General features: G+C 40.6%; 1 protein-coding gene across 9 annotated transcripts in view; it reads right to left on the bottom strand.

Annotated features, from left to right (window-relative positions):
• Positions 1 to 36: 36 nt before the first annotated feature.
• Pphln1 (periphilin 1) overlaps positions 37 to 12,923 on the bottom strand; it is a 92,500-nt gene continuing 79,613 nt past the window's right edge. For 6 of the 9 annotated variants that reach the window (XM_021182843.2, XM_029469707.1, XM_029469708.1 and 3 more), the window contains one exon: positions 37 to 596. In XM_021182843.2, coding sequence (XP_021038502.1) covers positions 402 to 596 — 195 coding nt within the window. In that variant the 3' untranslated portion in view covers positions 37 to 401. The remainder of the gene's footprint in view (positions 597 to 12,923) is intronic. The other 3 variants (XM_021182846.2, XM_029469710.1, XM_021182847.2) reach the window with 2 other exon arrangements.

Genomic DNA, 12,923 nt, shown 5'->3' with positions numbered 1-12,923 from the left:
AAAAAAAAAAAAACAAAAAAAACAAACACAAAACAAAATAAAAAAGACAACCTTTACATGGTATGCAAACAGATGATCATAGAACATCATGGAAGACTATGGAACATGAGTTAAATACAGGGAGCTGCTCTCCAGAACTGCCTTTTTTTTTTTGAACATTAAAATAACTGAATATTATTTTTGGAGGGAGGAAATGTATGAAGATAGATTAGAATATTCTACACATAGGGGAAACATTCTAATTAAGATACTTTAAAAGCTATTGTAGATGTTTATTTAGTACTAGAAATGTGCTTAGCTATCATAAAGTATTTTTTCTTCATCACAAAATAGTAAGGATTTACACAATCCAAGGAGAAAAAACAATCTAAAAAAAACTTTTGACCTGGGTACTTCTTCTTCTAAAAAGGGTCTCCAAAATCCTGAGTAGAATTATCATACTCAGTAATGAAATGCTTGAGTTCTTCCACGCAGCGCTCACCTATCTCGTGTAAGTTCTGCCTCAGTGCAAACTGGATAGACTTTTCTAATGAGGGATCTTTTTCAATCAGCATTTTCACCACCATCCCGAAAGTCTCGCAGTCCTGTCGGTAAACCTAGGATGGCAAAACACATTTGGATTAGATGAGTGAATTAAGCCCATGGCTGGCTGAGCCGGTAGAACTCAGCTGCTGAAACCTGTAAGGGAGCTAAACCTGTAAGACGGCTGAACCTCCCCTGTACCAGCACAGCCACAGAGGGAACCTGCCGTGGATATCAGCTCACAACTGAGTAAGCAGACAGACAGACAGACAGACAGACAGACAGACAGACACACTCATCACTGAGAAAAGCACAGGGCTTTACACTTGGGTTAGGTAAAGAAGGTAAGGACAAAAGAAAGGCAAACAAATCCTCACTCATTTGTTATGAGAAGAAAGGTTTTGTCGGGTGTGCTAGCCATACATTTAACCCCAGTAGAGGCAGAAGGATCTCTGAGCTGAAGGCCAGTTTGGTCTACATAGCAAATTCTATCTCAGCCAGAACTACTACAATAGTAAGACACTGACTCTGATGAGGGGGGAAGAGGGCGCGGAGGAAGGAAAGAGTTTCTGAACTTCGGAGTCTCTGAATCACAACCAATCAACTAATCCAAAATTGTTTGGAATCCAACAAAAAGCTGTAAGAATGCCAAGCATCTGTCTGAGGGGAAGCACTTTGCCTACAAATATTATCTAAAGCCACCAAATAGGGTTAAGATTCAAACAAAAAATCATGCACGCACAGATGTGTACACTGCATCCATGTATATATAACATGTGTTGTGTGTTCTTTAATAAATATACTTTTATTTCAAAATATGCAAACTTTATCACTAGCAATTAGATATTTACTGCACACTAATTGTGTATTTCCTCTACACTAAATGTGTGTGTGTGTCTATACACACTGAGTGTTGATGGATCTGAACACACAGAGGATGGCAGTCAGAGGACAGCTCTGTGGAACTGGTTCTCTTCTCCTGCCTTACATGGGCTCACAGAACTGAATTCAGGATGTCCAACTGTGTAATAGGATTTGACTGCTTAAAAACAGTGGTTTAGGGGCTGGAGAGGTGGCTCAGCGGGTAAGAGCGCCGACTGCTCTTCCAGAGGTCCTGAGTTCAATTCCCAGCAACCACATGGTGGCTCACAACCATCTGTAATGAGATCTGGCACCCTCTTCTGGAGTGTCTGAAGACAGCTATAGTGAACTTAGATATAATAAATAAATCTTAAAAAAAAAAAAAAACCAGCGATTTAAGGACTCAATAAATTTATGTTGTTAAATTTTACTAAACTCATTATCATGATCTTGAAATTAATTCACAAAGGGAGGTGTGATGGTGTGAGTCACAAAACCTGATGCAGGAGAACCATGCCTCAGTTTTAGGGCAACCTGAACTATAGAACAGGTTCAAATCCAGCCTGAGACCCAGAGCACACAGGGAGGGAGGGGAGGAAGGGAGACAGACTGATCAGTTCCAAGAAAATTAAAACATTTTACAAAATGACATGACACAAAGTACAATATATAAAACCCATATCTGTGATTGGGTAAGGAGCTGCCTGCCAAGTCTGAGGGCCTGAGTTTGAGCTCACATGGTAGGAGAGAAACAACTCCTCTGAATTCCATACAAGCATGTATGCATGGATACATACATATCTCACACATACACACACACACAATTATGAAATTGGCTTGTTAGCAATAAAATGCACGCACACATACTCACACAAACTTTCCTAATGATCACATCTGTTTAAAAGCTATCAAGTTCAACTCAACCATTTATTCCGGTTTATCCCGAGGCTTCCAGGACATGGAACCAGTATTAGTATCTTGCAAACCAAACAGAAACAGTCTATTAGTCACGTTCACTACCTGTAGTACTGAGGCAACAGCCACATTACAACTGGTCTTACAGAATGTGCTCCCCAAGTCAGGCCACCACAGTCCTATGCAAGAGTAGTCTCAGGATGCTTGGGTGTCCTGCCTGGAGGTAAACCCCAGCAAACACAGTTACATAATAACAGCACTCATCTCACACCAACCACAGGTCTCAGAGGAATCCTTTGTGGGTGGCCTACATTTTACTGGCTTTAAAAAAACATATAACAGATGCACGAGATAAAGATACTGTTACACTGAACAAATCTACAAAGTCTTAAATACCAATGTGCTTCTTAGTTAAACCCCATCACAGAACACAGTTGGGCTGCATATCTACATATGTAAAAAGCATGCTGAAACTCCCAATACTGAAGTCATGACTGTCACAAGCCACAAGCAATTTTTGCTTAGTATATGTTTTTATTAAAAGTCTTCTTTGGGGGGATTCTGGAGAGATGTCTCAGAGGTTAAGAGAACTCACTGCTCTTCTGAAGTTCCTGAGTTCAATTCCTAGGACCTAATGGCAGCTCACAAGTGTCTGATGCCATCTGAGAGTATGCAGATATACATGCAAGCAAAATATGCATACACGTGGAATAAATTAATTTAAAAAATAGGTTTTAAAAGTCTTTTTAAAATTATTTACTGGAATACAAAAATGTTTGTACATTTTTCTACAGAAATAACCAAAACTATTGAAAGCAACCTAAGTCTCTATTTGAGGGAAGTTTAAAAAAAAAAAAAAAAGACTTTAATGCACATCAGATAGGAAATAGTTTTAGTTAAAGGAAGACCTCGCCCTGTAACATTTTATAAACACAACCTGAAACTGTCAGAAACCTATTTCCGAAATCTGTTCCACAGTAAATCCAATCCATGACAGGAAGGGCGCAGCTCTCTGTGGCAGAGCATGTTTGCTTATGGTCCCTAGTTGGAAATGCATCAATAACCTGCAGATCTGATAGCTATAGGCCACACAGGAAGACTCTATTGCTGTTTTTGTTGTGTTTGGACCTGATCAAAATAGGAGGCAGGTCAGTGTGCGGGTGGGGGGTTACACATACTGCACAGACAGCTACATTTGTCCGCAGAATGAAAACATCACCCAAAGTGGTTTCACAGCCCTTTATTATCTAGGCCAGTGTTAACCAAATTTTACATAGAACTTCTAGGAATAAAAGAGTATATTAAAACAAACTAGATAACATTTTAGTTACTAATTATACATCCAGATCATATATAAGGCTTTTCAGGTAAATATAAAAGACACCTTGGCAAAGCAAACTCAACAGCAAACCTGCTCTATTAAAGCGGCTGGGGCTGGACAGACAGCTGAGCTGGTGGAGCTCCTGCCACGCTTGCAAAATTGACAGCACTGTAGCAAGTAATCCAGTGCTGCTTCACTATCCAACAAGACTCTTTCCTCTGCTGTTGCTTCCTCATCATCTCATGTGATTTCCTTTAACCAAACACATTTGCTTAACATGCTTCATGTCCTGCTTCAGGAGGGTCCTATCCTCATGACAGAGGAAAGCGGAAATGATTCATACCCTTAGGAAGTACCAACAATCTGTCAGAGATTAAGGTTTTTTTGTCTGTTTGCTTTCTTATAAATCTAAGAATTGAACCCAGGGTCTCACCTGTGTTAGATAAACACTCTAATTACCTCTAGCCTAGTATAGTTACAAATAATACACAGGCCAAAGACGGCTCAAGGGAAATTCTATAACATTATGAATTAAATACAAATAAAATATCCAAATTCGCAATGGGTGAAAAAACTGTATTTATAGAAAAATGAAACAATTGAGTATTATTAGAAGACAGAAAATTAGTAGTTTATGACACTAGAAATAAAAGATAAAATTCAAATAACTAGATGGAAAAGAAAATATTACAGAAAAAAAAAACTTAAAAACAGGAAATAAGGGCTGGAGAGATGGCTCAGTGGTTAAGAGCACTGGCTATTCTTCCAAAGGTCCTGAGTTCAATTCCCAGCAACCACATGGTGGCTCACAACCATCTGGAATGGGATCTGATACCCTCTTCTGGTATGTGTGAAGATAGCTATAGTGTATTCATATACATAAAATAAATAAATCTTAAAAAACAAAACAAAACAGGAAATAAGGGGTAGAGGAGATGGCTCAGAAAGTAAGGCCTTGCTATGTAAGCATGCGGGTTTGAATTGGATTCCAAATAGCTCAGTGCACTCACTCCCCAGCAGTGAAGATCTCTGAGGCTGGCACACAAGCCTAATCCTCACTCAAAGCCTTAAGCAGAGGCTGGAGAGACGGCTCAGTGATGAGGAGTGCTCCCTCCTCTTACTGCGTTCATACCCAGGTTTCATCCAGGCTCACGGCTCACAGCAGCTGGCACTAAGCTTTCTGTTCTTTGTACTCACGCACACATATCCCACCACACACATTACAACTAATACAGATTATTTATTTGTTTATGAACTGGAGAGTGACTGAGGAAGACACCCGACCCCATGCTCTGGCTTCCTTATTTATGTACACACATAAAATAAATGAGGAGAATCAGTGCAGAACCAAACGGTTTGGGCTTCTCTAATATTGAGACAGGGTGTCATTTTAGCACAGGCTAATCTCTGAGCCTCTACTCTGCAGTGGAGACTGACCTGGAAATGCTGCTGCTGCTGTCTCCAGCCCTGGAGTGCACAGGCATGGAATTACATGTAATGACCACCATGCCCTGTTGAGCATGGAACCCAGGCTGTAAGCATCCTAGGCAGGCACTCTTACAAGGAAACTACACCCCCCAAAACCTGGCTCTTTGAAAAGAAAGCAAAACTGCTAACTAACCAACACTGGAAAGGAGAGAAGACAGAAATTACTTGACTTCAAGGATATTCACTAGCAAATAAAGGGATATTATAAACTATCTTTTTACTAATTAGATGAACCGGGCCATTTCCCTGAAAGACATAATTTGCTAGAAGTCTTAGAAGAGACAGTTACTATCTGAACAAGCCTATACCCACCTCACAACACTCATTCACAGAGCAGACAGTACACCCAGATGTTCCACTTGAGGGGAATAGAAGAGAATCTCCAAGAGAATCTTCCAAGAAAACAGGCAGAAGTCCTCCCTAACTCACAAAAATCTCCTATTTGAATCTACCAGCTCTGGGATGCAGACTCTGGGACTCAGTTAACAGCGCAATCAACACTGGTTTGCCAGCCACATCAATGCCAAATACTTGGAAGAGGAGCAACTCCAAGGAGAAAGGTTATTCTAAAAAGTTTCTGCAAATAAAAACTATTTAAAGATTAGTATACTAATTAAAAGAATCAGTATAAATTAATTTTTCTTAATTTCTGTGCGTAGTTTTCAGTGCCTATGTCCAATCACCGATTCAAGGATTAAATGAGACAGTACAGAGCATTCACAAGAGAAAGACCCAAAGAAGAGTATGTATTCTGTATCAGAAACAGTGATAGGAGAGGGAGCGTTTCTGTTTTGGATTTAAGGCTGCTGGCCACAGTGGATTCTCAGGAAGCAGAGGGGAGGAATTTTAGTTACTGCTGGGCTCATTTTTCCTTTATTTACTCTAGCATTGGGGTGAGCCTTTCACCTCAACAACCAAGTGAGGAAATTCTCTCCTAGGCAAGCTAGAGATCTCTGACTCCATAGTGAGACGCTGTCTCAGAACCAACACAGAATGTGAAGAGTGGTGGGTACAGGGTTTTCCATGCTTAGTCATTTCCAGGGATAAAGTCAGTACTGGGTGCATCAGTCAGAAGCTGGGGGTGAGCCTGGACCTGGGGTAAGGGGAGGGAGAGAGGCACGGACACCATAATCATTAGCAACAATGAAGAAAAAAATCATTCCTTTTCCATTCCTGTAAAACAAAAGTCAACGAATGTTGAACGGACAGCAAAAGCTTTAGAAGAACAGGTAACATAAGGGCCAAATAAGGTCGTCAATTATTAGTCACAGAAGACACAATAAGAAAAGTGATAGCAAGAAAAAGTACCAGCACCAATGCTAGGCAGTTTATACACCAAGACTGTCAGTCAAACGCCTCCAAAAATTATAGAAACAGTCAAAGCACAGTGACTGAGGTCAGGAAATAAATGGCAAAACATGAGACTGTTATTGGGGGTGACAGCAGTTATAAGACCGTGCTGCTCAGTAGTGTACAGAGGCCATCTATAGCTGTACACTTATACTGGTATTAATGAAATAACATTAAAGCCAAGTCAGTTTCAAATTCTAGTGCCTGTTACATCAACCAACATGTGTGTCAAGTACGTCCAGTCCTGCAGGAATTCTAGAGGAGGAAAAAGCAAGAGCCGAGTAGAGAAGATGAATGGTGGAAATAAAAATGCTTATCACTGTTAAAGGAGTGCTGAAAAATATAACCAGTGCTGGGAAGTCTGCTGCAAACTTTGATTCAAACCTGAAAATGAGCCAGGCATGGTGACACATGCTTTCATTCAGCACTCAGGAGGCAGACACAGATGATCTGAGCTTGAGGTCAAACTGCTCTACAAAGTGAGGCTAATTAATTAATAAAAAAGATGGAAATATAAAAATGTATGTTAAGAAAGAAAGTCCAACTGGGGCATAGACATCCCAAGTATTTAACAGGTTAACAGCAAAAATTGACAGCACCAGTTAAGATGCAGACCAGTTTAAACATCTAATGTGTGTGTACAGAGATGCAAAATGCATGAAAACTTTACAGCCTATGTTGCTTCTAGTATTGTTGTTAAAAAAAAAAAAATCTTTTTAGCATTTCTGCCTCAAAGCTGCAGTCCCACTGCTTTTTATAAGCAAGCTAAGAATGTATATATCTCAACTAACATTCATTATGTGTATAAATGATAATCACAAATTCTCATATATAGCCTACTATTTACACATACATGCATGTGTATATGCATGCATGCATGCATGCTATACACACACACACACACAAGTTCTAAAGGCTGGTGTATAGCTGCTGATGGTCTAGCATGTGCAACCGTGTATAGCTGCTGGTGGTCTAGCATGTGCAACCATGTGTAGCTGCTGGTGGTCTAGCATGTGCAACCGTGTGTAGCTGCTGGTGGTCTAGCATGTGCAACCGCCCTGATGCCCATGTCCTGCACCACAGCATAAACAAACAAAACAAAACTAAACTAAATAATTTCAAAATGAAGTTTATCTGTGATGTTTTCATATTTTATACATAGAACACAGTCACAAATATTTAACCCTACACACTGGCATATATACTCATGTGGGCAGCTTAATCTGTTGCAAAGCACTAAGGCATACATGAAAGTGTCTCATCATGGTCTACACATCCGTAGCTATGCACCCATATGCACAGTTCTTTTCACTAGAGGGAATATCTCATTGGGGTCTATACATCCATAGCTACGTGTCCCATGTGCACACTTCGTCATTACTCCTTAAACAGAATTCTACATTGAACTCTGAATTTCAAGTAATCTAGAGATGTGATAACATACATGAATGTTATACAGGTGGGAGGCAGGAAGGGGCAGGGATCTTGTTGGTAGCAAGCAGGGTTAAAGCAAAAGTACTGACCCACTGCGACAGCGCAGTATATCTAAGACTACTGCTTCTTAGGGTCTTAAGTCTGGACATGGCACTGGAATAAAATGGGTTTGAAACACAGGAAAAGCAAAGTTTACATTAAAAACCCAAACAAAGTAAAAGAACAACAAAATAACTTCCCGGGCTGGGGACAGCTCAGTAGACAGACTGTCTAGCATACACAGTGCCCTGTTGAGCCTGGTGATGGACAGCTGTGATGAGCAAATTCTCCCACTTCCATGTCACTGGGCGAGTGATGGGATTACCGACATGCAACACTGAGTGAGGCTCTTTACATGGTCTGAAAGCTGTCTCTGGCCATCAGGCTGGGGCAGCTCAATGCTGTGGAAGCTGCTGAGCTATCTCACTGGCGCAAAAGTCTATAAAGTCACACATTACCTATGTCAAGGATCCAGGTAGAGCTTGGGGAATGAAAACTTACGTATTAGTTATATGCCTATATTTGTGTGAATGAGAATTGCTGAATATCATTCAATATTTCTGGTTGTAACAAATTGAGGGCAGATGACAATACTACAGCTAAATTGAAATTCTACAGGAAGTCTGCAGGGCTAATCATCTTTGCCACATGTATTTTCACTCCACAGTACATTCTATTGAATGGATATTTTTCAAAGTTGAGCTACTGGTGCACAAAAACTGCCTTTAAAAAAAAAGATTTATTTATTTATTATATGTAAGTACACTGTAGGTGTCTTCAGACACTCCAGAAGAGGGTACCAGATCTCATTACGGATGGTTGTGAGCCACCATGTGGTTGCTGGGATTTGAACTCAGGACCTTCACAATAGCAGTCAATACTCTTAACCGCTGAGCCATCTCTCTAGCCCGGCTTTTTTTGTTTAGCAAAATCACCAGGACTAAAATAATAAATAAATTTGGAGTAAGAAAAACAGGGAAAATCAGAAATAAAACCTTTTGTTTGGATAACTGTCACCAAATATTCAATTGGTTCAAATAAAATAAGGGTCAAAGGTCTCCCACCTCCTCATGTGAGCCCAAAGCCCTGCAGATGGTTGTCTCCTCTCTAATTCTCCTCTCACTGCATTGCCATGTGCTTGTGCAGATAGGATAGATGAGAGGGTTTCCATAGAAGCACATCCTGGAAAAACGCATTAAGCCACTCTCATCTCCAAACACATTTCCAGGACCACATGACAGTAAAACACCAACTTTAAAATGATGTGACTCCACCAATCGGGGGTTTAGTGTATATATATACTGTGAAACTTAAAGCCCAGAAATTATTATTTATAGTCAGGATTTACCTCTTGAGTAAACACCAATCATCTGTAACTTAACTGGTAAATTAGACTATTATTTTAAAAAGGAATATTTACATGTGTTTCAAGGTACGAACCGCAGTGGTGAAGCCAGTTTCTGCTATGCAACCTTAATGACTCTGGCTCTGCATCTGTGGCTATAGGTTGACAGGGCCTAAGCAATCCAATACTGTGCACTTGGAGTTCTCACCACCAACAATAGATACAATGAGAAATGTTGTAAGAAAACAAGATTAAAGAGGGATAATATAGCTTTTGTAAAAACCCAAAACAAAACAAAACCAAGTTTAGAAATAGTAGCATTCAGGGTGGTACCATGTAAAGTGAAAAGGATTACATGTTATCAAGATAAAGCAATAGTTAAAGAGAGATGTTTCTAGTTTCTGCTTTTGTCTCTACTGTGTAGCTATGACTGAAAGGCTCTGGAATTCTCTCTCAAATATTGAGTCATCTCCAGTGAGTTCAGCAGTTTTTATGCCAAACAGCTGAGCCGTGTTCTCTCAGTGTTCAGGAGTCTAAACAATGGCCATTTCAGCTTCAGAGACAAAGCAGGCCACATTAAACTGGAACAATTACATACAACGTTAAGCCAGATTTGGATGATAATGTACCAAGTTTCTGTTCTAAACAGTAACAGCCATTCTACTCAAGTGCACAGCACACTGTCAACAGGCCAAATGAGAAGCAGGTTAAACAGTCTGCTAGCCTTCAAATGATCTCCCAAAGACAGAATTACAGATGAAGATTCAAATCCAATACTTTGTATATCAAGCACCAACTGTTAAAACCTTGGAAAATACAGTCTTCATATCTATGTGCATGCCACAAAGGGAAAAAAAATACAAGAACTGCCAGAGATAAGGGTGAGTATCATTTTCCTTCTATTAAAAAAAACAAAAAAACAGAAAAGAAGGAAGGTCTGCAGTACTTGTGCATCTATACTAACAATAAAAATGTAACACATAATTCATCTTCAAAACTGAAGGAAAAAAAATAAGCCTCACTTTTAAAACTTCCATAGATATGGCTACTCTTTTTAAGAGGTGGATCACAGCACTGAGAGTTTTAGTAAACTGTAATTGAAATACAACAGAGCTATGATGAAGTCTATGGCCACAAAATCTCTAGGCTTGGGTGCTGGGAGCCTCTTCCCTAATTCTTATTTTAAGGACTACTACAGTGCCTTAGCTCCTTGGACTTTCCCAAGGGACTAGAAAAATACCACGAAATACCAGCTTTCCCCTGGTATAAATTACGCTGTATTGCGCATGGTTGTATTCCACTCTCTTCCCACAGTGGTTTTCTTCATGCTTTGCCCAATGGACTAGTCTGAGGTGTAGACTCACTCTGCACCTTGGGCCATATGAATAGCACAGCGCCACCTATCTGTCAATGGCACGAGGCTTAGTGCCATTGATAATTCATTCCTAAAGTAGAGCCAGTGCCATCCTTACCTTATGAAAGTAAAAGGGGGCTGCAGGAACACCCAGACATAATCAATCACATCAAGAGAGCCGCCCAAGAACTCCATTTCCATCTCCACAGGGGCTCTTGGGACTCAAGTAAAGCAACTTTACTTGATAAGTCAGCCACCTTGCCAAAATCAATGCACAGAGGGAGACAGAAGTGAGACTGGACGTGTTCGGTACTGGCAATTCTAGTCTGTGAGGGTTCAAAGAAACTACTATAGTTCCAGCCTACATGCCACAGACTAGCACACCCCCCCCAACACTTCACATGACCAGATAGTAAAACTAAGCCCCAAATATTTAGGAGCACTTTCCTTCGTGTGAAAATTAAATTATGAACTGCCATGGACACTTCTTGCTGAAAACGTTAAATATGAAAGTAATACTTTGACCAGGCAGTGGTGGCGCATGCCTTTAATCCCAGCACTTGGGAGGCAGAGGCAGGAGGATCTCTGAGTTTGAGGCCCGCTTGATCTACAGAGTGAGTTCCAGGACAGCCAGGGCCTCACAGAGAACCTTTCTTTCCATCATCCTCTGAATGCACAATGATCAATGTCTGAGGCTGAGTTACAGGCATACGTTGGTTTTTATCACTTGCTTCCTTCTTTAATTCTAAACTGTGCAGCATCTAGTAGCTCATGAAGCTGATCAAGAATTAAAGGTTAAAAAGAGTTCCAGCTCTCTTTTTTAATGAAATCATTACCTTTGCTGAATTAGTGAGCATCTTTGGTTGCTTGGCACCATGCAGAATATTTTCCCTTGGTCACCAGCAAGGTTGACCACTTGGCTAATGAAGCAGCTTGGCGTGGCCTGTGTGTCCTTACTGTCAGGAAGGATGCTAGGAATCGTCGGAAGACGTGCAAAACCGCAATTACTCAATCCACTGTGAACTCCCTACTCTCTGGTCGACTTCTCTATCAGCACACAACACATTGAGTATTCTAAGTCCTTTCCACACCCAATGCAGGAACTCCAGCGGTCAATAGGACTCCCCTCTTTCCTATCTTGTTTCCCTATGCTCTTAGTAAAATTGCTTCTTTCTAACTTATCTTCGTTTCACCAAAAAACAAAAATCAAAAACAACCCCCCTCAGACCACTCTGTTCCATTCAGGAAGGGCTGCTCTGAATTTTCAAAGCGAGCTCCTCTTGCTTTAGTAATTACTCTGTTTATCTTCAGTTTCCCTCCCACCCTTACACAAAACCAGCTCCAGTCTCCCCACACCACCCAGGTGTAATGCAAACATTATCTCTGTAGCTAAACTAATCTGTCCAATGCCAACTGATCCCAATGTGCCTGCGCTCCACATTCATCCATAAGCTATTCTGTGCATCACACAACTGTTCTCAAATCAACCTCCACCCCGACCATGCTTATATAACCACGGTGGGAGATGTACTAATTGTTTTCTACAAGATTCAGTAAGTATACTTACACTAGCTCTGCTTCTCACTCGTCATCTTCCCATCTAACCATCATCAACCGTGGGATCTATAGTAATTTGAATAAGTCAGGATGAAACAGAATCCTTCCATTCTGCTGGTCCCTCACTACCAGAAATGGAGCCGTACAGAGCCTTCTTGGGTTCTGAGTTATTCTAGTAGGGAGATGTCATTTCCCCTGGAAATCCATGTAAACTCAAATTTCACATCCCAAGCCCTCAGGGAACGTTCTAAACTGAGTGAGAGTTAAGGGAACGGCAGCTGAGCTAAAGCCCCAGGACCTCAGACTCTGTAGTTACTTGGTATGAATTATAAAATGCTTCTTAAACACAGGCAAGCCCAAACATGAGGCTTTACTCTTACATAAAAGTGGCTGGTTAAAAAAATGTTTTCCATACCACCATTTTTTTTTTAATGATTGCAGGCTAATGCAAAGCCAAAAAGCAGTAAATAAACAGGAAGTCAATTGACTTAATTGAAACTGGCCAGGCACAAAGGGAATCTTGCTTGTTACAGAGTGCTTGGTTTTAAATTTTTTACCCAGAGAAAAGATATTTATTGATTGTGCTTTATGATTCATGCAGTTAGTAGTTAGTGACTACCTGCCAGTTATACAGACGCAGTACGTGTCCTCCAGAGTGCTGCCTCCCTCTACTAGGTAGAAATCAACGTTCCTTAGGCAAGTACCTTTGCTTTAGTCAGCTGACAGAGTCCCTTTTA

This window comes from Mus caroli, chromosome 15 (assembly GCF_900094665.2).
Source record: "Mus caroli chromosome 15, CAROLI_EIJ_v1.1, whole genome shotgun sequence".
Classification (NCBI taxonomy): Eukaryota; Metazoa; Chordata; class Mammalia; order Rodentia; family Muridae; genus Mus; species Mus caroli.
This window is presented reverse-complemented; position numbering and strand designations above follow the sequence as displayed.